This window comes from Malania oleifera, chromosome 1, assembly GCF_029873635.1.
Source record: "Malania oleifera isolate guangnan ecotype guangnan chromosome 1, ASM2987363v1, whole genome shotgun sequence".
Classification (NCBI taxonomy): domain Eukaryota; kingdom Viridiplantae; phylum Streptophyta; class Magnoliopsida; order Santalales; family Ximeniaceae; genus Malania; species Malania oleifera.
In genome coordinates, this window is record NC_080417.1 from 144,867,116 (window position 1) to 144,890,147 (window position 23,032).

The 23,032-nt window shown below is 36.8% G+C and overlaps 1 protein-coding gene and 1 long non-coding RNA gene across 3 annotated transcripts in view; one reads left to right on the forward strand and one right to left on the reverse strand.

Moving 5' to 3' along the window:
- LOC131145189 (protein ACCELERATED CELL DEATH 6-like) overlaps nt 1–19,150 on the reverse strand; it is a 45,825-nt gene extending 26,675 nt beyond the window's left edge. For both annotated transcript variants that reach the window (XM_058094331.1, XM_058094323.1), the window contains exons 1-2: nt 18,026–19,150; nt 1,843–2,396 (exon numbers count right to left, since the gene is read on the reverse strand). In XM_058094331.1, the coding sequence (XP_057950314.1) occupies nt 1,843–2,396; nt 18,026–18,650 (1,179 nt within the window). In that variant the 5' untranslated portion in view covers nt 18,651–19,150. The remainder of the gene's footprint in view (nt 1–1,842; nt 2,397–18,025) is intronic.
- Nucleotides 1,849–6,001, forward strand: LOC131145226 (uncharacterized). Its single transcript, XR_009134023.1, has 2 exons — nt 1,849–2,153; nt 5,720–6,001. It is a non-coding gene; the product is annotated as an uncharacterized LOC131145226 (long non-coding RNA).
- Nucleotides 19,151–23,032: the final 3,882 nt, after the last annotated feature.

Genomic DNA, 23,032 nt, shown 5'->3' on the forward strand with positions numbered 1-23,032 from the left:
CTGAGATACGAATGCCGCCGATGTACTAAGAGACAGATGGAATCTGCTGTGATCAGAGAAACCAGAGACGAGATAGGAGATCTGAGGACTAAGAGAGAATAGATGTAGCTGGAAAAAACAGAGGCTTGCCAGGGATACTGAGAAATGGCGGAACAGCCATGCGAACGCCGGAGAAAACGACCGGAACTGGAGAATCTGAGAGACGGAACTGATACAAGCTGCCGGAGATGGAGAAACGGCTTGCAGGAAACGGATGGGTGTGCGGCAGCGGCGGCAAGGTAAGGAAAACTTGATTAAAATCTAGGTTAAAAACCAACTTACTCTCATACCATGTTAAAATTGGAGAAGGATGATTTTCTGTATTGATTTGTTTAATACAAGGATTAAAGGATTTGTTTGATACAAGGATTAAAAAATAAAAATTGTGCTAAAAATAGAAAGTATATATATATATATATATATATATATATATATATATCTAACATTAACCTACTAAAATTTATATATTCTTAAGAACAAATATTTCACAAACCAAACATAACCTAAGAGTCCAAATAAAAGATATTTGTCAATAGAAATTCGCTAGTGAAAACAAATGTTATATTTGTCGGCATGAATTTCAAATTTTAAATTTAAATTAGGATGAATTTAAATAAATTTTAAAAATAATTTTGTATTACATTTGATCCAAATCCATAACCTGTACAAATAATTTCTAGAAAAGTTAAATTTTATTATAAATTGGCTGGACATTGAGTGTGTAGTGTTTCCCTGCACGTGTGAAGGATGACATTACCTTGTGCCTTCCCAATGGCAACTTGCTATTGGTAAGAATAAAGCAATCTTTTTAGCAAAACTGAATTTCAAGAAAATCTATATTTTGTCCAATAAAATTTGAAAATACAACCCATAGTCATACGCATCATAAAATTCCGAATATATATATATATATATATATATATATATATATATCTACTAACAAAAACAAAGGAGCGGAAACCAAACAAATTTCAGATAATTTAAATTCTCTGAAATTTAAACCCTGAACTATTATATTAACAAATTTTGATTATTCAAAAATTATATACCAATAAATTATTTAATTAAATTTTATAAATAAAAATGTTTATTAAATTATAAGAATTTTGATGTAAGTTATTATTTTGATTCATATATTAATAAAAAAATTTAAATGTATAATATGTTGAACATATAATTTAATACAACATAAACATATAAATTGATTTTAATAAACTTAATATATAATTTCATTTATTTTTAATTTAACATAACTATTTCAAAAAGTATGAATATAATCTAACATTATTTTTAATAATTCTACTGTGACTAAAAATTATTTTAGTACAAATCAATAAATTTTATTAAATTAATTTAATAAAAATATTTTTTATAAAATTTAATATATAAAAAATATAGAAATAAATATATAAAATCATTTTAATAAATTTAAAAATTACACTATTACTTTGATAAGTATAAATATAATTTAACATTAATTTAATATATTACTACAACTAAAAATCATATTTCAAAAAATAATATATTGAAATTGTATAGAGACATACTTTTTTTAAAATTTAAGAAACATATATTATATCTCAATAATTTTAATATAATTCATATATTTTTAATCAAGTTAATAATTAATTTATTATAATTAATGTATTAATAAAAAAAAATTTGCACTTAATTACAATGTTTAAAATTTTAACTTATTTCTTTTAAAAGGAGGAAATAACTTGTAAACTTCTTTAACATAGCAATACAAAAGATGTCAGCATATCAACCCAACGGAAGTGCTAACAGATTGTTGAATCGTACCTTATCAACGTAAATTCGGAACTCCGGATCAGATTCGCAAAGACTGGAAAATGAGATACCCTTCTTACTTTCAGCCGAGGCATCGACCCACTTGGTTTCTAGGAGTTCCTTGATCACAGGAAAATGCTTATTCTGGATTGCAAGATGAAGGGGAGTGCTTCCATTCTCATCGGTTCTGTTTAGAAGCTTTCTCATCTCTGGAAATTTCAGTAACTCTCGGACAGAGTCAAGATTGCCAGATGCAGCGGCAAGGTGAAGCGGGTGGCGGCCATCCCCGTCAAGCAATTCCATGGAGTCTGGGCAGAAATCAAGTATGGCTCTTATGTTTTCCATTGCACTAATTCCTGCAGCTAAATGTAAAGGCGTAAGGCCCTTCGCGTCACCTTTGTATGCAAGACCTGCATCTCTCTCTAGCAACCATTCTGTAAATTCTGATGATGATTGATCAGTCGCAGCATAGTGTAGGGCTGTCCTTCTAAACTCATCTTCTTGGGTTAAGAGATCAGGCTGTTTGTCTAGCAGTTGTTGTGCACAACTTATGTCACCTAGGAAAACTGAAAAACAGATTTTATAATTAAGATACTGTAGGAGGTGAAGGTGGACGGAGGATCAGTAGGATCACCGATCCAATCACCATCGAAGTAGGCAAGTAACTCTTATAATGAACAATATGAAAAATGAAGACCATGAATTTGGGTATCCTTGACATATTAAGAGACTGTAGGAGAAAATTGGCAAAAAAAAAAAAAAAAAGAACTACATGGATTAATATTAGGTTGAGTTATCGTGAGACGTATGAACTGCTAAAAAACTATCAATAAAGAGTAGCCTCACAAAGTAGTGTACCATCAAGCGAAGCAAGCTTGATATTACACAATCACTAGGCTAAGATCAAACTTCAGAGGTACCCAGATCCCAGAGCCTTCTCTGGTACAGCTAGAGAGAGCTTGCTAGGAGACTTGGAAGAGAAATTAACTAGTAAACAATTCAATGGATGAATCATGTGAATGGGATGCTTAGAATACGAATGAAGATAACAGTATATGTTTCCAAATGATTACATTGCAGGAAATGTGAACATGGTTGTAGAGAGGATCCCAACATTTGTACCCTTTGTGATTGATGACATATCCAAGAACACAAAAAGAAGCTCAAGGGCTCTAACTTGTCATACTTGTAAGGTTCGAGCGGAAAAAAGCATAACTAAAAGTTTTGAGAGCGGAATAGTTGAGGAGAGTTCTGAATAGGCATTCCAGGGGGATTGACTGTTAATGATTGGAGAAAGGATTTTATTTATGGTAGTGTAAATAGTGGAAAGAGCTGCTTCTCCCCAAAAATGCTCAGGACTCAAGGTAGGTAGCAGGAGAGCACCGATAGCATTCAAAATATGTAGAAAGGACAAATGTGTTGCAGATCTACATGATAATATGTCTTGAATTTTTACTATGGAGTCGTTGGAGAGCTGTTCGCAGAATCAGGAATTGACATGTGAACCCAACAATAATGAGATCAGATCCAAGGAATGATGGTGCATGGATGACATTTTTGCAGTGAGGTTCACGTTGAGGAATGAAAACCATTGGCGTCAGAAATCTAGACTTGGCAGTGGTGTGGCTGAGATTAGGCAATGAAGAGCCAGTAGTGTCGTGCCATGCATGGCTGTGTGTTTGCACTCCTTAAGCATGAAAATCAGACAAATATTCCAATAACATTTGGAAGCATGGTCAATGGTTCACATCAGGCCAGTTTCCTAGCAGCAAGGCCTGCAAGCAGGTGATCCCTTATTTCCCATTCACGATAATGATGGGTGGATTGAGCCTTATATCAAATAAAGCAGCAGTTGCTAATCTCCTCTCTACTTTCCATATTGCAGAGTCACAATTTTGTACATTTCTTGGTGGATGATACACTAATCTTCTACAAAGGATCCAGTCAAGAGTTCCACGTATGGGGTGTTCTGCACTTCTACTTTGCCGCGAGGCAACTTCAAGGCTTAATATTAACTTTGTCAAAAAGCAAATTAATTTTGGTGGTGATTGTGCTGGAGGCTGAGAGATTATTTGCTATCCTCGACAGCAAAGTTGAGACATTGCCTTCCACCTTACTTGGGACTGCCATCTGGAGTGGCATATATGGTTGAAGAGCTTCGAGAGTAGATTAGCAACATTGAAATCTGGTTACTTATAAAGGGATGGTCCAACTAACGCTTATTTATTATTTTAAAATACTCTCCATAACAATTTTTGTAGGAACCCGAACCCGAAAAATAAAGGAAAATGAATATGAAAAAGAGAAATAAAGAAAAATAAAAGAAAAAGAAGGAATTTGGAAAGTGGGAACCCAAACCAGCGACGGTTTTGTGAGCCAGAAGAAAATTGGCCACAGTTTTGGGTCAGCTGGGCCAGTCAACTATAAAACCGGCAACGGTTTTGGGAGATGGGGAAAATCGGCACCGGTTTTCCTGTAGGTCTGCTCACCTATAAATATGTTTGAGCTCATTTTTTAGAGAATTTCAAATCTATCTCCTCTCTCCTAAGGTGTAGAAATTTTTTCACCAAAAAGTCTTTCCGAGCTCTTCTTTAATTCTCGGTTGCCTCTCTCACCCTTAGTCGAGCAAGTATGCATGTTTTCTCCGGTTAGAAGTTCTAGGATTTTGTCGTTTTGAGCCATTCGAGTACATTTTTCAGGAAAAAGGTAAGGGGATTTATTTACATCAGTTATTTTTGAAATCTAAATCGGTAGAACTGCAGGTTATAATATTATGTACGACATGACTGCTTATTTGGAAAATATTATCGGGTGGAATTGCCAATTTTTCTGTTTTATGGTTTTGGTAAAAACTAGGGTTTTGGGGTATGACCTCCATTTTTCCTAAAACTCATTTCTTTGTATTAATCTTAAAGTAGAAGGTGCTTGAAACCCTTTTTTTTGATTTAAATTATATTTTTACGAACCATATGCTATACGAATGTTTTTTAAGCCAAATGAGTGTGGCATGAGATTTTAAATGGAAACATACTGAACTGAGAAATATGATTATGAGATATGGGAACTAAAGTTCCAAATTGTTATCAGGAAATGTAGAAAAGAGATGCCGGTTAAATACCGAAAGATTTATGTACCAAGGTTAAACTGAGAGCTGTGTGTGTCGGTTTATACCAATGAATAAATGAATGAATGAATGAAATGTGAAAAATACTAGAACTGCTTAAATGTTTTACGAATGAAAACAGGTTGCTTTCGTTATAAATTGTATATATGATATATGAACCGCTTAAGAAAACTTGTTACCAAGAGAGCACAGTACTATTGCTAGCATGAGAGATACATTGCAACCACACGTTATTCTTGAGTGTGGGTATCGAACTAGTCAACTTGGTAAAAAGGGCCATTGATCGACTTACGGACCAGGTTGGTGTGGGCCAAGTTGGTTTGGAGAAAGTAGCGTGACTAGCCTAGTGACCCTAGGTCTAGATCAGAGCATTATAAATGCATAACCCGTATCATGAGGGAAGTAAATGGTGTAGTGATGATGTTTCAAAGCTAAGATGACTTCATTATGCATATACATGATTTAAAAATAAAATGGGTAAAGTTATAGTTTTGAGTACCGAGCTGAGGAATCGTACAGTGTATAGGCCTATACCCTACCCCAATCTCGGGAACTTTCACTTGTAATGAGTCGTAAAATTTTATACAGGAATTATGTGTATATATAAATATATATATATATATATGTATTATATATTACAGGTTTGTGAATCATATAAATGTCTAACTTCTTTCTACCGAAATAAACTCATGTTGTCACACACTGATGTAATATGATCTACCTTACTGAGAAGTGTCTCACTCCAATATACAAATTTTATTTCAGGTCCTACAGGAAACCGATCCTAACATTCTAAAGGGATTCTGGAGCATAGTTGTTTTTGTTAGTTTATGTAAGTTCTTGTATATGTAATGGGCTTTGGCCAAGTTGTCTTTTTGAGGAACTGTAATAGCAGGTTATGTTTTTAGTACGTATGGATGTATATGAGGAAACAGTTAGAAACTCTGGTAAGTTTTATTAGATTATGTATGTTTAAGTTTTTCGCTATGTATGATTATGTAGATCAACATGGAACACCCGATTTCCCTTATTTGGGTGGGATGTACATATGTATGGTATTAGAGATATGCATGTTATATATATATAGTAGCACTCTGGGCCCACCTAGAGGGTTGGGGCCTTACAGTTGGTATCAGAGCTAAGGTGTTGAAGAGTAAACTTGAATAGTGGGACGGTGGTAGCAAAATTTGACGGTGGAAGCTTCATCAACCGGCAGCCTATGTCTGTTGAAATTGGGCAAGAGTCGGCCACTAACCTCACCAACCAACCCACAATCTTTGATTATTTTGTTTTAGAATTTGCTATAAATAGGTGTGTGTGTGTGTGTGTGTGTATGTAATGTATAATACGGTGTAGAGAGGGTGAATAGTCAGTGAGCGAGCAAGAGTGATTTTTGATTCCTCTGTAATTTAGTTTTTGAAATAAATTGAAAGCGTTTATTGTGCAATTGATTCTCACCGAGTTTCAGTCACAACTAGTGACTGAGTGTCCCCTCCACCCATCAGTGGTATCAGAGCGTCTAGGTACACCGGAATTCGCAAAATAGAGGCGAACATAGGAGAAATTCAATTTTCTCCTAGATTTGAAATTGCTTAAAATCCAAAATTGGGCCTACCATTGTGAAATTCGCGTTGAAACGATTCCAATGGTGAAAACCATGCTTAAAATGGAGTCCGGGAGCTCCCACACACGCCTCTAGCGAACTCAGCGACCTCCCCATGCGCCGAGGAGGATTATGACCGCCGACATCATGCCCTCCACGTGCCCAAACGTGTCTTCTCCACCTGACTGATGTGATCTGACCTAGAAACCCAACCCGCAACTCGCATCCATCTACCCGGATCAGCAACCCAGTTCGTGACCCGTGATCACGACCCAACCCGACTAAAGGACCCGCGTCCTATCGCCAACATGCGGCACACACAGAATCCGCCACGTGGCCTTAATGGTAACAACTAATGTCGTTATTATCCGTTAAGTCAAACCATTTTTTTTTTTTTATAAAGAAAAAAATCGGTTCAGAATTTTTGGTCGGTTTAGTGATTTTTAGATCGGTTCTTTGCAACCCAAAACCGATTCCTAAGGTTTTTCAACCTTCTAAACACATTGGTGGCATCAAATTTGCCAAAATCTATCCCCATCACTCTGTTTTTGATATATTAAACCTAATGGCTAATGGTACTACCCAAGCGGTCATTCCAAAGTTGACCCGGGAGAATTATGACAACTGGTCTATTCAAATGAGAGCTCTTCTAAGTGCTCAGGATGTCATGGACATCATTGAAGATGGGTATAGAGAAAGCCCATCAAAAGAAGTCAAAACAGCTATGTTCGATGCTCAAAGAACGACCTTGCGAGCTGATCGAAAGAAAGATTGCAAGGCAAAGTCCATAATCTACCAAGGCTTTGATGATACTACATTTGAAATCATCGCCTCCGTTAAGACATCCAAAGAATTTTAGAACTCTCTCCATCAAACACACAAAGGTGCAGACAAAGTGAAGAAGATTCGTCTTCAAACATTGCGAGGTGATTTTGAATCTTTAAAGATGAAATCTAATGAATCTATTGCTGACTACTATACATGAGTTATGGTAGTATCAAATCAACTGAGAAGAAATGGAGAGACTCTCAATGATGAGAGAATTTGTGAGAAAATTTTGCGATCTTTGGATCCAAAATTTGATTATATAGTTGTGACCATGGAAGAAACAAAAGATCTAGAAACCATGTTCGTAGAAGAACTTGTAGGCTCACTTCAAGCCTATGAGCAGAAAGTCAGCAGAAGGAGTGATGATAAAGCATTGGAGAAAGCCCTCTAAATAAAGTTGTCCCTCACTATAGATAGATATGACAAAGGGGGGACGTCACAGCAAGGAAAAGGACAAGTGTAGAGACCCAAACCCGTAAATAAGGAAAATAAATAAGAAAATGGTTAAAAGGGGTGTTCAGCAGGGTTCATTGACGAAGTCAGTATGTTTGTCGACGAAGTCCCTTCAGTGCTTCATCGAACGAAATTCAGAGTGTCTTTGACGAAGGAATACCGAACGAGCCAAAGAAAATATCCAGATGGGATTCGTCGACGAAGGTATGGCTTCATCGACGAGCTGAGTGGCTGGCTCTTCGACGAGGGCGCCGCCTCTTTGACGAAGTTGATTCGATCAAGGGCCTTATAAATATCATTCTTAGTTGCTTAAGGGTTAAGAAAACCCAAAAGCTCTCTCTCTCTCTCTCTCTCTCTCTCTCTCTCTCTCTCTATACGATCCTTTGCCGTTCGTCGTCTATTGCTACGATCGGAGGTTTCTATGTGGACTAGGGGAGGAAACTCTACAGTTATAGCGAATTAGATAGTCATTTTGAAGATTTTTGGGATTTTACCTAAAATCAATGTAAGGATCTGATTTCGTGTTCGATTAGGTAGTTATATAGTAGTCGAGATTGTAGTGAAGTAATGTTCTGTGGTTTTTAGATTTTGAGGATCCCGGGTTGTTATTTTGGACCAATCCGTACGTGTTTCTATTTTCAGGTTTAAGGCCAGGGGAATTTATTTACATCAGTTTTTTTGTAAAACTAAACCGCTAAAAAGTTCATTATGTTTATATGTATGATTTGACTGTTTATTTGCTAAATTTCATTAGATAAAAATGCCAATTTTACGATTTTACGGTTTTGGTAAAAATAAGGGTTTTGGTGTATGATCTCCACATTTTTCAAAACTTCCTTATTTGCATTATTATTAACATAGGAGATGCTTGAATCCCTTATTTCCCATTTAAATGATGTTTATTGAATTATATATATTATATAGCGGACTTTCGATCAAATTAGTGTTACATATGTTATGAAATGGAATGTGTGAATCTTTTATAGTACTTGTATGAACTATGGGAACTGGAGTTCCACCTTGCTATACGAAACATGTGGAAAAAATTAGGTGACGATTATATACCGAGCTATATACGTAAAAAGGGTTAAACCGAGAGGGTGTGTGCCGGTTTATACCACAATGTGATTGTATGAATTTGTGAAAATACTAGAAATGCATAGATTATTATGTTTTCATTGTAAATTATATATATGATAAATGGAACCACAACTTGCTACCAAATGAGTTGAAAGATACTTCAGATTAAAGGAGTTGAAAAATACTCCGGTTTCTAAAGGCGCGATTCCGTTGCTAGCAAAGTACAGTGCAATTACACATGTAAATCAGTGTGGGTATAGAGATAGTCCGCTTGCAGGAGTATTGGGACCATTGGTGAAATAATAGACTAGGTGGGGCAGTCGGACTATATAATAGATGCTTGAAAATACTTGCACGAACAGGGCATATTAGAGTTATCAGTGCACAACCCGTGCCACGGGGTAAATAGGCATAATATGACATACCAAGCTGGTCGTTGTTCTATATATTCATATACATGATTTAAAAGCTAATATGGGAAATTCACACGTTTGAGTAGAGGGAGGAGAAATAACTTTCATTTGTAATGATGCTAATCCAACTATCATCACATTTATGTCTATAGATCTTTTATGTTACAGTATTGAGAACATGCCTTATATGTATATATTTTTAATTGAAATAAATGCATGTGGTCACACACTGTTGTAAAATTTTCCGCCTTACGGAGAAGTATCTCACCTCATTATACAACCTTTGTTTCAGGTCCTACAGGACTTCGGTCCTAGTTGCTAGAAGGACTTGGAACGTTGTTTCGGTGTTAGCTTACATAAGTGTTTTGTATATGTAACAGACTTAGTTCAGAGTGCCTTTTTGGAGATTGTAAGAACTGATTATATTTTAAGTAGGGATGTATGTATTTGAGGATATAGTTTGAAATTTCTGGTATATGTCTAATAGTATCCCTATAGATAATTATGTTTTTCTACAACATTTGAATTACATTTATGTATGAAATACACCCGTATGTCCCTATTTAGGGTGGGTTGTTTATGTATGTTTATCAGGTACAAGTATTTTGTATGTGTGGTAGCAATCTGGGTCTGTATAAAGGGTCGGGTCGTTACAGTTGGTATCAGAGTCATAACCAGTCCAAAGTGTGATTTGATTCATACTTCCTGGTTAGGGATAAGTGCAGAACTTTGGATTTGCTAGTTTCTGTAGTCTAGAATATACCAGAGTATAGGACATGGATAAGACCTTGGGTTTTTCTTTGTATACCTGGAGACAGAAAATCCATTGATAGACTTCTATGTTTTTCAAGATCAATTGAAAGGTTCAGAAAATCACAGTAATCCATTGATGATTTTGTTTCCAAGTGGAAGGGCAGAACTTGAGTTAGAATGATGATGTTAAATTAATGGAGTACGTCAATATTAAGGATATGAATTTAGGGGACTGAGTCTATAGTATGTTAGTATTAGCCGATACTTAGGCTATTACCCTTCTAATGGATTTTCACAATTGCTTTTCAGGATGGAATCCAGGTGCATTACTACGAACGTGGGAGGCAGTAGTAGTGAGGGTGCCAGCCATGAGGTTGGTAGTGACTCTATGAGTGTATTGCAGGATTTTGCACAGCAGCTTATGGCTAAGGTGGTGCGAACGAATAGGGGAAGGACTGTCCCACAACTAAGATGGGATGCTCCATTGATTAGTTCACCAAGATGAAGCCTTTGGTTTTCATAGGAAGTGCAAATCCAATTCAAGCTGAGAATTGGATCCAAGAGATCGAGAAGATCCTAGAAGCAGAGGGTAACCTTTGCAATGTTCAAGTTGGCAGGGGAGGCAGACAGATGGTGGGTGTTGGTAAAGAAGATGGAGGAGCACTGACTGATACCAGTAGCGATGACATGGGCTTGTTTCAGAGAACTATTCTTTAAACGATACTCTTCGGCCACCATAAAAAATGTGAAGATGGAGGAATTATGAGCCTAACGCAGGAGTCACTGACAGTGCAGCAGTACGCTGCTAAATTCTAGAAGCTATCTCGATTCGCTCCATTCATGATGTCAGATGAAGCGATGAAGGCTTGGAAGTTTTAGAGGGGTCTGAGAAAGGAGATCCAGAGATAGACAGTGATATAGCAGTTGCATGACTTTACTACATTGGTAGACAAAACCACTGTGGCAGAGGAGAGTCTGCTGGAGGACACAGAGGTTCAAGTCCCAAAGAAGAGGTCAGTGCCTTCCAATTCTTCTTCTGGGGCAAGGCAGGGTAACTGGAAGAAGAACAGTGGTGGTACATCTCAGAGCACCACATCTTATCGTGGTTGCTCTACATGTGGTAAGAGGCACTCTGGGAAGTGTTGGATGACTACGAGGGCTTGTATGCGGTGTGGTAAGCAGGGACATCAGGAGAGACATTGTCGCATGCAGGGAAATGGTGGAGCTCCACAATAGCCATATAGAGGAAATACAAAGGCATAGTGTGGTGGTCAACAAGGGGATACAGGCTAAGCTAGGGGGTATTCTCTAACTCTAGGCGATGCAGAGAATGTTGGTGATGTAGTCACAGGTATCATTTATGTACTTTCCGATAAAGCTGTTATATTATTTGATTCTGGGGCAACATTTTCTTTTATTTCCCGAGGATTTGTTAAACTGTGTGGATTAGAGGTGCAATTGTTAGATTATGAAATGGTAGTGGCTATGCCATCTGGGTCTGTAACCGGGTGTAGCAAAGTAGCTCGTGACTTCCCAGTAGAAATTCATGGGAGGGTACTACCAATTAGCCTTGTTGTGTTTGATATGTATGGCTTAGATGTCATCATAGGGATAGATTGGTTATCTGCTAGTTATGCCAGTATCGATTGCCATAGGAGGGAGGTGATGTTTAGATTGCCAAAGGAGCATGAGTTCAAGTTCCTAGGGTTATGTGTGCATTCTGCACCATAGATCCTTTCAGCTATGCAAGCTAGGAGATTACTTCTAAAAGGATGCCAAGGGTATCTGGCATTTGTGAAAGACACACCAATCGAAGAATGTAAACTGGAGATGATTGATATAGTGCGTGAGTTTCCTGACGTGTTTCCAGAGGATTTCTAAGATTACCTTCGGACCGAAAAGTGCAATTCGCTATAGATTTAGCTCCCAATACGACGCCAGTATCGAAAACTCTGTATCGTATAACTCCAGCTGAACTGAGAGAGTTTAAAGAACAGCTGCAGGAGTTACTAGACAAGGGGTACATTCGACCAAGTATTTCACCCTAGGGAGCATCGGTGTTATTTGTGAAGAAGAAGGATGGGTTAATGAGGATGTGCATCGACTATAGAGAGCTTAACAAGGTGATGGTAAAAAACAAATAACCGCTACCCAAGATTGATGATTTGTTTGACCAGCTATAGGGTACGCAGATCTTCTCTAAGATCGACCTACGATTTGAGTATCACCAGCTGAAGGTGAAAGTGGAGGGCCCTCCAAAGGTAGCATTTCGAACCCGGTATAGCCATCACGAATTTATGATTATGCCTTTTGGTTTGACTAATGCACCTGTAGCATTTATGGATCTGATGAATAGGGTCTTTCATGAATATTTAGACTAGTTTGTCGTGGTTTTTATTGATGACATCCTAGTGTATTCTACGAGTGCTGCAGAGCGTGAAGTTCATTTGAGGCTGGTACTACAAATGCTTAGGGATAAGAGGTTATATGCTAAACTAAAGAAATGCGAATTCTGGTTGGAACATATTACATTTCTAAGGTATGTAGTATCTAAAGAAGGGGTATCAGTGGACCCGAGTAAGATAGAGGCAGTAGTGGACTGGGCGAGACCAAAGAATGTTTGGGAGGTCATAAGTTTTTTGGGTCTTGCAGGTCACTACAGATGGTTCGTAGAAGGGTTCTCTAGTTTAGCAGGTCCTTTGACGCGACTCACGAGGAAAAATGTGAGGTACGATTGGACTGATGAGTGCGAGCTGAGTTTATAGGAGATGAAACGACGACTTGTATAACTCTGGCACAGATGAGGGTTACTTTATGAGGAATAGTTGTATATGCATTTTTGGGAACATCTTAGCACTCTGGTATTATGTTTATATCTGTTTATGGTTATATGGATACAACTTCCTACTGCATAGGTTGATAGTTAAATATATTTATATATCAGAAGGTTTCGGCGATATGGAATTTCATGGTATTTATTATTAAAAAATTTTAAAATATTTATAAAGTATAGCAGGTCGTTATAGGTACAAACAATAGTACGGAATTAAAAGCAATACGGGGAGGAATTCGCTTGTACAAACGACTTCATTATTTCAATGTGATTATTGAAAGTGACTCGCGAATTGTAGTTGATTGGTTTCAGAAAGGTAGATGTACCTTGTGGTATCTTTGGGATTTTTGGGAGGAGCTCGTGGCAGAGTTAAAAGGAGTGAACTTCATGGTGATACATCAATCTAGGGAAGACAATAGTGTGGTTGATTTTCTTGCTAAAGGAAGAGAAATGGGAAACAATATCATCTACGAAAACCAACATTTTTTACCACATTTTATGAAAGGTATACTTCGGATAGATAGGTTGGGTCTCACTTCCGTTCGTCATTAGTTCAACTCTTGAGTTTTTTTGTGGTAGATTTTGCTTCTTTTTTTTTTCGTATTTTTATCTAGGCCTATTTAGATTTGTTTCTTAATTAAGCATTGTTTGGTTTTATTGTCCTGGAATGGTTGGTTGTTGGTGTTATTTTTGGGTTTATCTGTAATCTCCCTTTTGCTTGTCTTGCAACCACGGTTTTCCTCCGCCGAAAGTGAGGGCATATCAATAAATAAAAGGAGGTGTTACCCTCTTTTAGTATAAAAAAAAAAGTCCCAAGTGCCCCTTTTTCTCCTACAACAAACCTAAGGAAATCATTCAAACTATGATTTAGAACCTCATTTTGATCATCAATATGGGAGGGGGTGAAAGGCAAAAGAAACATCAAATTATTGCCATACAAATTCTAAAATTATCTTCAAAAAGTAACTCATGAACCAAACCATATAGTGAAACAACTTATCTAAAAAATAAGCTGGGTTCGTCGACGAAGGTGTCATGTTCATTGACAAAGTCCTTTCAGTACCTCATTGACAAATTTTAGAGCGTCATCAACGAGGAAATACCAAGCAGGTCATAGAAAATATCCGGACTGGGCTCGACAACAAAGGTATGGCTTCGTCGACAAGCTTTATGGCAGATTCGTAAACGAAACGCCGCCTCATCGATGAGTTTGACTTAGTCAAGGGCCCTATAAATATCCATTTTGGTTGCTTAAGGACTAAGTTTTCTCCCAAAAGTTCTCCCTCTCTCCTTGGCTTGGGGTTTTTTTTCTCTCTCTCTCTCTCTCTCTCTCTCTCTCTCTCTCTCTCTCTCTCTATGACCCTTCGTCATTCGATGTTCGTTTCTAAAAACAGAGGTTCCTGTGTGGATCAGAGGAGGAAACTTTACAAATATAGCGGATCGGATCGTCGTTTTGAAGATTTTTGGGTTTTCCCAAAAATCGATGTAAGGATCTGATTCCGTTTTTGATTACGCAGTTATATAGTAGTCTAGATTTCAGAGAAGTTATGTTCTGTGGTTTTTAGATTTTGAGGATCCTGAGTTGTCGATTTGGACCGTTTCATACGTGGTTTCATTTCGAATTTAAGGTAAGGGGAATTTGTTTACAATAGTCTTTTTGTAAAAATTAAACTGCTAAAAAACTAGTTTATGTATGTATGAATGTTTTGACTACCTGTTTACTGAATTTCACCGAATAAAAATGTCAGTTTTGTGATTTTATGATTTTTGGTAAAAATGAGGATTTTGGCATATGATCTCCAAACTTTACAAAACTTCTTTATTTGCATTATTATTTATGTAGGAGATGATTGAATCCCTTATTTCTCATTTAAATGATATTTATTGTATTATATATTATATAGCGGGTTTTTTATCAAACCTAGTGTGACATATGTATTGAAATGGTATGTGGGAATCTTTTATACGATATATGTGAATTATAGGAACTCAAGTTCCATTTTGCTATACTTAAATGTGGAAAACAGGTGTCGGTTATATACCGAGCTTTATACCTAAAAAGGGTAAACCGAGAGAGTGTGTGCCAGTTTATACCCGATGCGATTATCTGAGTTTATGAAAATACTAGAATTGCACAGGTTATTATGTTTTCATTATAAATTATATATATGATATATGGGAACACAGCTTGGTACCAAAAGAAGTTGAAAAACACTTCAGTGATGGGGTTGAAAAATACTCTAAACTTTCATATGCACGGTTTCGATGCTAGCAGTACAGTGCAACCACACATGAGGATCATGGTGGGTACGTAAGATAGTCGGCTTGCAGGAGTTTGTAATTACTGGTAAAATAATAGACCAGGGGAGGCAGTCTGACTATAGAATAGATGCTCGGTAGTGTCTGCACAAACAGGGCAAACCAGAGTTATCAGTGAATAAATCGTGCCACGGGGAAAAGAGGCAAACTTGTCATACCAAGCTGGTCGTTGTTCTAATATTCATATGCATGATTTAAATACTTGAATATGCAATAAATCTCATATGTTACAATATTGTAAAGAAATGTTTTATACATACATATATATATATATATATGTATGTATATGTATATGAGTTTTTATTGAAATATGCGTACGTGGTCACATACTGTTGTAATATCTACTTCCTTATTGAGAAGTGTCTCACCCCATTATACAACATTTGTTTTCAGGTCCATCAAAACGTTGGTCCTAGTTGCTTAAGGAACTTGGAGAATTGTTTTTGGTTGTAGCATACGTAAGTGGATTATGTGTGTATTGAACTTAGTTGGAGTATCTTTTTGGAGTTGTATTAGTAGGATATGTTCTAAGTCTGTATAAATGTATTTTAGGATACAATAGTAAACTCTGGTATATGTCTATTAGAAATCCCGATGAATGTTTATGTTTTTCCGCAACATTTGCATTCCAGTTACGTAAGAGTTACATCCGTATGTCACTGTTTAGAGCGGGTTATCTATGTATCTTTGAATAGGTACAGGTATTTTGTATGAGTAAGTAACATCTGGGTCCGTATAAAGGACCAGGTCGTTACAAAGCAACATAAATTTTATGGCAAAGAATAAAACATGACATCTTAGAGAACTTGTCAACCAAAAATAGAATCACAACATCGGGGTGTTTTTTGCACAAACCTAGAACAAAATTTGTACTCTATTAAGTGGCATATGTGGCAAAAGAAGAGATGTGTCTAAAAACCTATCCTCAACAAGGGCAGTGGTCTTGCCTCTACCTAAATGACTAGCTAAACCACCTGCATGCAACTCCCAAACTAAAGATGTCAAAATGAGATGTGCATAATGCATAGTATAGTGCCCTTAAATAAATAACCTTCATGATGAACAGAATCAACATAGTTCGTACAACTACTGCTATGCACTTCTTAAGAAATGACCCCAAAATGAAGATATGTCTTTTACTCATCCATCAATATTTTAAATACTACAATATCGGTTCTCATCACATGAAGAATAGTTACTACTCTACTATGCTATTGGAAACCTTATTCTCAACACCTAAACACTACTCGAGAACAAAGGTGTACTCATTCAACAATTCTACACACCTAGCATGTCGAGAATCAAATTTCTTCAATGAAGTCAAGTATCATGATAATTATATTAGAGTACAAATTCTTAGGCAACAAATATTGTCTCCAACAGTGGTAGCAATCTAATCAGAGCATAAAACTCTTTATCATAAGTATTGTACCTTTGTTTAACCTTGGCTTGCATAAGAGTGGTGAGGATTTGGCATAAATGAACAAGATGCTCATCTCTAGACCTAAACAAGATGTTCTTCTCTAGACCTACTATACATTACAATATCATCAAAGTGGACCACAAGGAATTATGAATGATTGTAAGACATGTCATAACCTTAGTAGAGGTGCTAGCAATAGGAGCATGAGAAAAGCCAAAGGCATAACTAACCACTCAAACAATCCATCATGGGTACTAAATGCAATTTTCCATTTGTCTCCCAGTCTAATGCAAATTAGATGATAACCACTACATTGGTCAATCTTAGAGGACCAGCTAAAGCCTGCCAGCATGTCGAACATATCCTCAAGTCTAGGGATAGGAAACCTATACTTGATGTTGATCTTATTAATAATTCTACTATCTATACCCATCCTTTAGATCCATCAATTGTTGGCATAAGATGGCTTGCCAATACACATGAACTAAGGCTATGCCTCACACAGCGCTTCTCAAGGAGCTCCCCTACCTACCTATACAATTCAGCATGCTCCATTTGGATTCATCATATTTGAGGGAAGTTCCGCAACGGTAAGCCTAGGATCAAATCTATAGCCTCTTGATATCTCATGTTGGTGGTAACTTGCTACGAAGCTTAATACTACATAACTAAACCAACAAATTCTCTGCCTCTAGTGGAAACTCAAGTAGGAACTTAGTGACCTCAAAAGCAACTTTTCAGATTATGACTGCTAAGAAACACTTGTTCTCTAAACTCGCTCTCTCTTTAAAGTCCTACAATCTAGCAACTAGATACTTTTCCTAATAGGGACACATAGGACTAGCTTGTCCCTAAACTTAGGATCCTTTAGAGTGGGCCTAGTAGGGTCAAGATGATCTTATTCTATTTGTACTTGAATAAGTATTTTTTCCCTATCATGGTCAGTCGTCATATAAACACCAAGCACTCAAACAGGACATGGGCCACATCCATGGGCAACACACCATGATAAACCCTATCTTTATAATCACTCAATTGGATGGTTGCAAGGCACCTAATAGATCTGTGTTGTTTACTCAATTTACCCTAAAAGGATAGGGGTGTGGTTCTACATCAACGTTCAATCAACCTAGAGCAATTTTTGAGACCACGTTGATGCTACTATCCCCATCAATAACCAATTTACATGTCCTATCTCAGGAGAGACCCGTGGAGTTTTGAAATCTTAGAGAGGTTTGCGTTTCGCTAATGTCAGGAGTGGTTAATGTCCTTTACCCAAATATATATACACACACACACACGACAACTCAGCATTCCCGAAGAAGAATGGACAGAGTTAGAATCATATCCGTAGCAGATGACTTACAAGTACTAAGCGCCATGGCATGTAGGGGATTCTGATTCCAGGGGCCGTCTGTGCTATATGGAGCTTCTGATGACAAGATATTTTTCATAAAATTCAGGTGCCTTTTTTCGGCAGCAAGATAAAGGGGGCTCTCGCGGGCATTGGTTACGACGGAGGCCAAACTGGAGTCTTGCTCCAACAAATATAGAGCCATTTCCTGATGATCATTCCTCAGAGCTTCGTGGAGAGCCGTGTAACCCTCTGCATTTGTGACTGTCCAAGGCGCGGGGGAGGCCGCTTGCTCTGCAGCCACGCCCTGCTCCATGTCAGTAGCGCTGGCGCTGGCCGTGTTTTTGTAGGATTCCACCAGAAGCTGGACGATCTTCAAGCTCTCAGAGCGGGCTGCGAGGTGGAGAGGAGTATCGCCTTCTGAGTTCTGCCGTGAGAGAAGCTTCGGACATAGCTCGACTGCTTTCTTAACAAAGGATTCTCGGCGCATCTCCGTTGCAATGTGAAGGATGTTGTTTCCCATGGGCGTCTCACTCAGGAAATATCCATCACCACCACCTCCACCCTTCTCGGACAGAAACTCGACCTTTCCCTCTTTTGCCGCTTTGTACGGTTTCCTCGCCATATATTTACCCATCTCCCTCCCTCGCCACCTCTCTTTCTCTTCTCCCTCCAAAAATCTAGTCAGTTCAAATACTGTGTGCGTGTGTGTGTGTATGTATATGTATATGCTACACACGCATATACATATACAAACGCATCTACTCTCAAGCACAACAGGACGAGGAGATGGCAGCTGGGGTGATCTGAGTCGATGAGGCAAAATGCTGATGTGTAAATTGACTTAACGTCAACTCTGCCGGCCTCCAGCTATTTTGCGCCTTTCGTTTTGTATATCAAGAATCTATTCTGAGCAACACGTGAAATATGCCTTGGTAGGTTGGACAATCAATTTGAGTGAATGATACTTGGTGGGCAGATGTCAATGGATAAAGTGAATTAATAATTGAGGAGTACAACTGCGTTTTAACCTCGAGTTCACGGTCCATGTTTTGGGTCTTAAGAACCTTCCCGTCCAATCATATGATTTCTTAATGTTAGATAGGTAACAAATTAGTCCAACATCCATTAATATAAAAAAAATTATTTTTTATTAATATATAATTAAGTAAATAAAGCACATGCATATGTGGAGGAAAAAGTTCCCTGTATAATTTCTGCATCAAAAGTCACTTCATTTCGATTTTTTCCCCACCAAAAATTTCCTAATTATGTAAGTAGCTGAGATGTCTAAGGCTATAAATTTTTAAAGTATTAATTTTGAATGTGTAAATCTAAATAAAGTTTTTTTAATGTAATTTTTTGGTGTTCTGTTAAATCTAGACTGTGGAGTGTGGACTCTCAAACATGTAAAAACTATAATTAACAATTTTAGTTTAAGAATAATAATTAAAGTGAGATGTGGTTTTGAGCCTTTTAGCATAAAAAAAATTATGTATTTTACATCTATAATTCAATAGTTAGATTTAAAACTACAACATCATACAAAAAAAAAATTATTTAAATTAAGAAGTCTAGTGGGTTATTAGCTATTTAGTTATAATACCTAATATGTGCAATGTCTATACAACATCATGCTGATCAATTTTGGGTTTAGCGAGATCAACTAACACAATTGAACTGGGGACTGGATGGCCATTTGATTCACTTACTGGGTTAGGTTTGAAAACACTGGTAAATCCTAAATTGTTGCAATTTCTTTCAAGAAAACTGCAAAAGGTTTGCATGTGGATTGTGGCAAGTTTAGAATGTATAGGTGATCCTAAGAATTTCTACAGTGATTTAATATAAAACATATTTTTTCTTTGATTGAAAAAGAAGCATTTATTAAGAAGAAGAAGAAGAAGAAGTACGAGGAGGAGCATAAGAAATCCTCCCACTTCCTTAAAAGACACAAGAAGAATCAACATAAAACCCATTTAAAAAATTCAGTGATCAACTTAGCTTTCTAACTCTTATTAAAATTTTCTTTAAGATAGTTTTGACCCTCATAATTTTATAACATTACTTCATGTTAAGAAATGTCTTCTTACTTATATGGTAAAAATTTTAATTTATGTAATATTGCTTTCAATATTGTTTGCTATTCTTGTCTTGCATGTTGTTGTATGTTCGGACATACTACATATCAGTAGCCATTAAACTCAGATACTTTTCATTTCTGAAAAATTAATGAAAAATACTAACATAATTTGGTTTCTACTTATTTGAAGTAAAAAAATGCACTAGGGTCAATTACGTATAATCATTTGATGTTATTTCCAACTCGGGTGCAGTGCATGTTAGAGAAAATTATTGTATGTGTATGTGTGTTTTCACCTGTAAAACCACATGTACTCACCCAAAAAATCGTATTATTATCTGTTTTTTTGAATTAAAACATATCAAATGAGCAGAAGGTGGAACAGGAGAGAACCAAAGGCGATGGTGCAAATAAGAATGGCGAGCCACAAAGCTTCTGCTGAAGTCACTGCATACAACCTGCTCATGAAAGCCCAATGTTCCACAAAGAGCGACAAACAACAATCCGACGCTACAGTGAATTCGCTTGTCCAAAACCATGATGTCGGCTTCTTGTTCCCATAAAAGGAGAAATATTGTTGGGCTTTGCGAAGCATAGTTGTGTTTGATTCGGATGATGTCTAGACCCAAAATAATATTGCATGATTTTTTAAGTGGAGATTTTTTTCTTATGAGGCCTAGTCCATGGAGCAGAAGAAAATTTTTTTGGCCCATTTGGCAGCCCATTGTGAATCCTGTGCACAGGATATAAAAACCGTTGTTTTTGGTGATTAGGGTTCAAATGGATTGACGCAATTTTGAGAGAGAGAAAAAACTATATTGCCGCACTCTGTATTTTTTCCTTGATAATAGTGAAATTCTTGCAACTCTGTGTATGCAGACAAAATTACTAAACCACGTAAATATTTTCTTATGCGTGTGATTATTTTGGCGTGTGTTTTTCTCTATTTTGTTTCTCACAAATTTTTTTAGAAATTTCCTAATAATTTCCCTACAACTGGTATCAGAGCCTAAGATTATGTTTGAGTGGGAGCAATGGCAGAGGAAGCATAAAAGGCGCTTAGAATAGAAAAGTTCGATGGCACAAACTTTGGATTCTGGAGGATGCAAATAGAGGATTTTCTTTATGTGAAGAAGTAGCATCTGTCGTTTCTAGGGAAAAAACCTGCGACTATGAAGGATGAGGAATGGACTCTTCTTGATAGACAGGTGCTAGGAGTTATCAGGTTAACTTTGTCTAGGTCTGTTGCACACAATGTTGTAAAGGAGAAGACCACAGTAGATCTGATAAAAGTTTTGTCTAGTATGTATGAAAATTCGTCAACAAACAACAAGGTGCATCTGATGAAGAAACTGTTTAATTTGAAGATGGTAGAGAATGCATTAGTAGCACAATATCTGAATGAGTTTAACACTATTACAAATCAATTGTCGTCTGTAGAAATTGATTTTGATGATGAGATCCATGCACTGATCGTTTTGGCTTCCTTAACAAACAGTTAGAACGCAATGAAGATGGTAGTAAAAAGTTCTACGGGAAAAGAAAAACAAAAGTACAATGACATACGAGATTTAATTCTGGCTAAGGAGATTCGCAGAAAAGATGCAGGTGAAACCTCAGGATCTGCTTCTATCTTAAACCTTGAGACAAGAGGTAAAGGTAATGACAGAAATTCAAATTGGGGTAGATCAAAATCCAGAAATTCTAATCGGAACAAAAGTAAATCTATATCAGGTCAACAAATACAATGTTGAAACTGTGGGAAAACAGGTCACTTTAGGAGGCAATGCAAAAGTCTTAAGAAGAAGAATGAAGATGATTTTGCTAATGCTGTAATAGAAAAGGTACAGGATGCATTACTTCTTGTAGTAGACAGTCCACTTGATGATTGGGTTTTGGGCTCAAGAGCTTCATTTCATACCACTCCACACCAAGAAATCATACAGAACTATGTTGCAAGAGATTTTGGTAAGATGTATTTAGCTGATGGTACAACCTTGTTTATTGTGGGTATAGGAATCGTTCGGATATTGTTGCCTAATTGGTCTATTTGCTTATTGGAGAAGGTTCGACATATTCCTAATGTAACGCCCTAGAAAATTTTATGCATAGAAGTGTAAAAAAAATAATAAAATAATTATTAATTATTAATTAATTAAACATTATTAAATTAAATTAATTAAATTAAATAATATGATGGTTATATATATATATATATATATATATATATGCAAAAATATATAAGGATAAAGTAATGTGTTTATATATATATGTTAAAGGAATAGGATGGTTCCTTAGTAAGCATTCCAAATCAAAATTGGATTGCAGAGGCAAAAGTTGCCACCTCTCTCTCTCATCTCTCTCCTCCGCCAACTCACTTTCTCTCCTCGATTTTCTAGGCCAAACATGTGCTGATCGGGGAACGAAAAATACCCCTAGGTTCCATTCTCTGCCACCGACATTTTAACCGAAATAGATTTGTCGTAGGAGCATCATAGGCACCACTCTTGAGATAAGGTAATCTCTCTCTCTCTCTCTCTCTCTCAATTTCTTTCAAATCTCCAACCAAATTGATGATCGGACACCACCACAAGGTCCTAAGTTCGATCCTCATCATGTTAGTAGGAGCAAATTTTTGATTTGGGTATCCTAGGCACCACTTCAAGGCTAATGTGAGAAGTACAAATTATGTTAATTATTTTAAAAATTCAACCAGTTAAATTATAATATGTGATTATTAAATTGGAGTATTTGATTATATCATATTTTTGGGGAATATTTTGAAATTAGATTAAATTGCGGGGATTTGATCATATTGGTATTTTTAAATATGATAGAAATTAAATTTGAATATGGAAAGTGGATTGAACCCTCGTTTTTAAAGTTTAACCAGTTAATGGGAGAATGTGAGCCTAAGAATATTAAGATAATTGTAA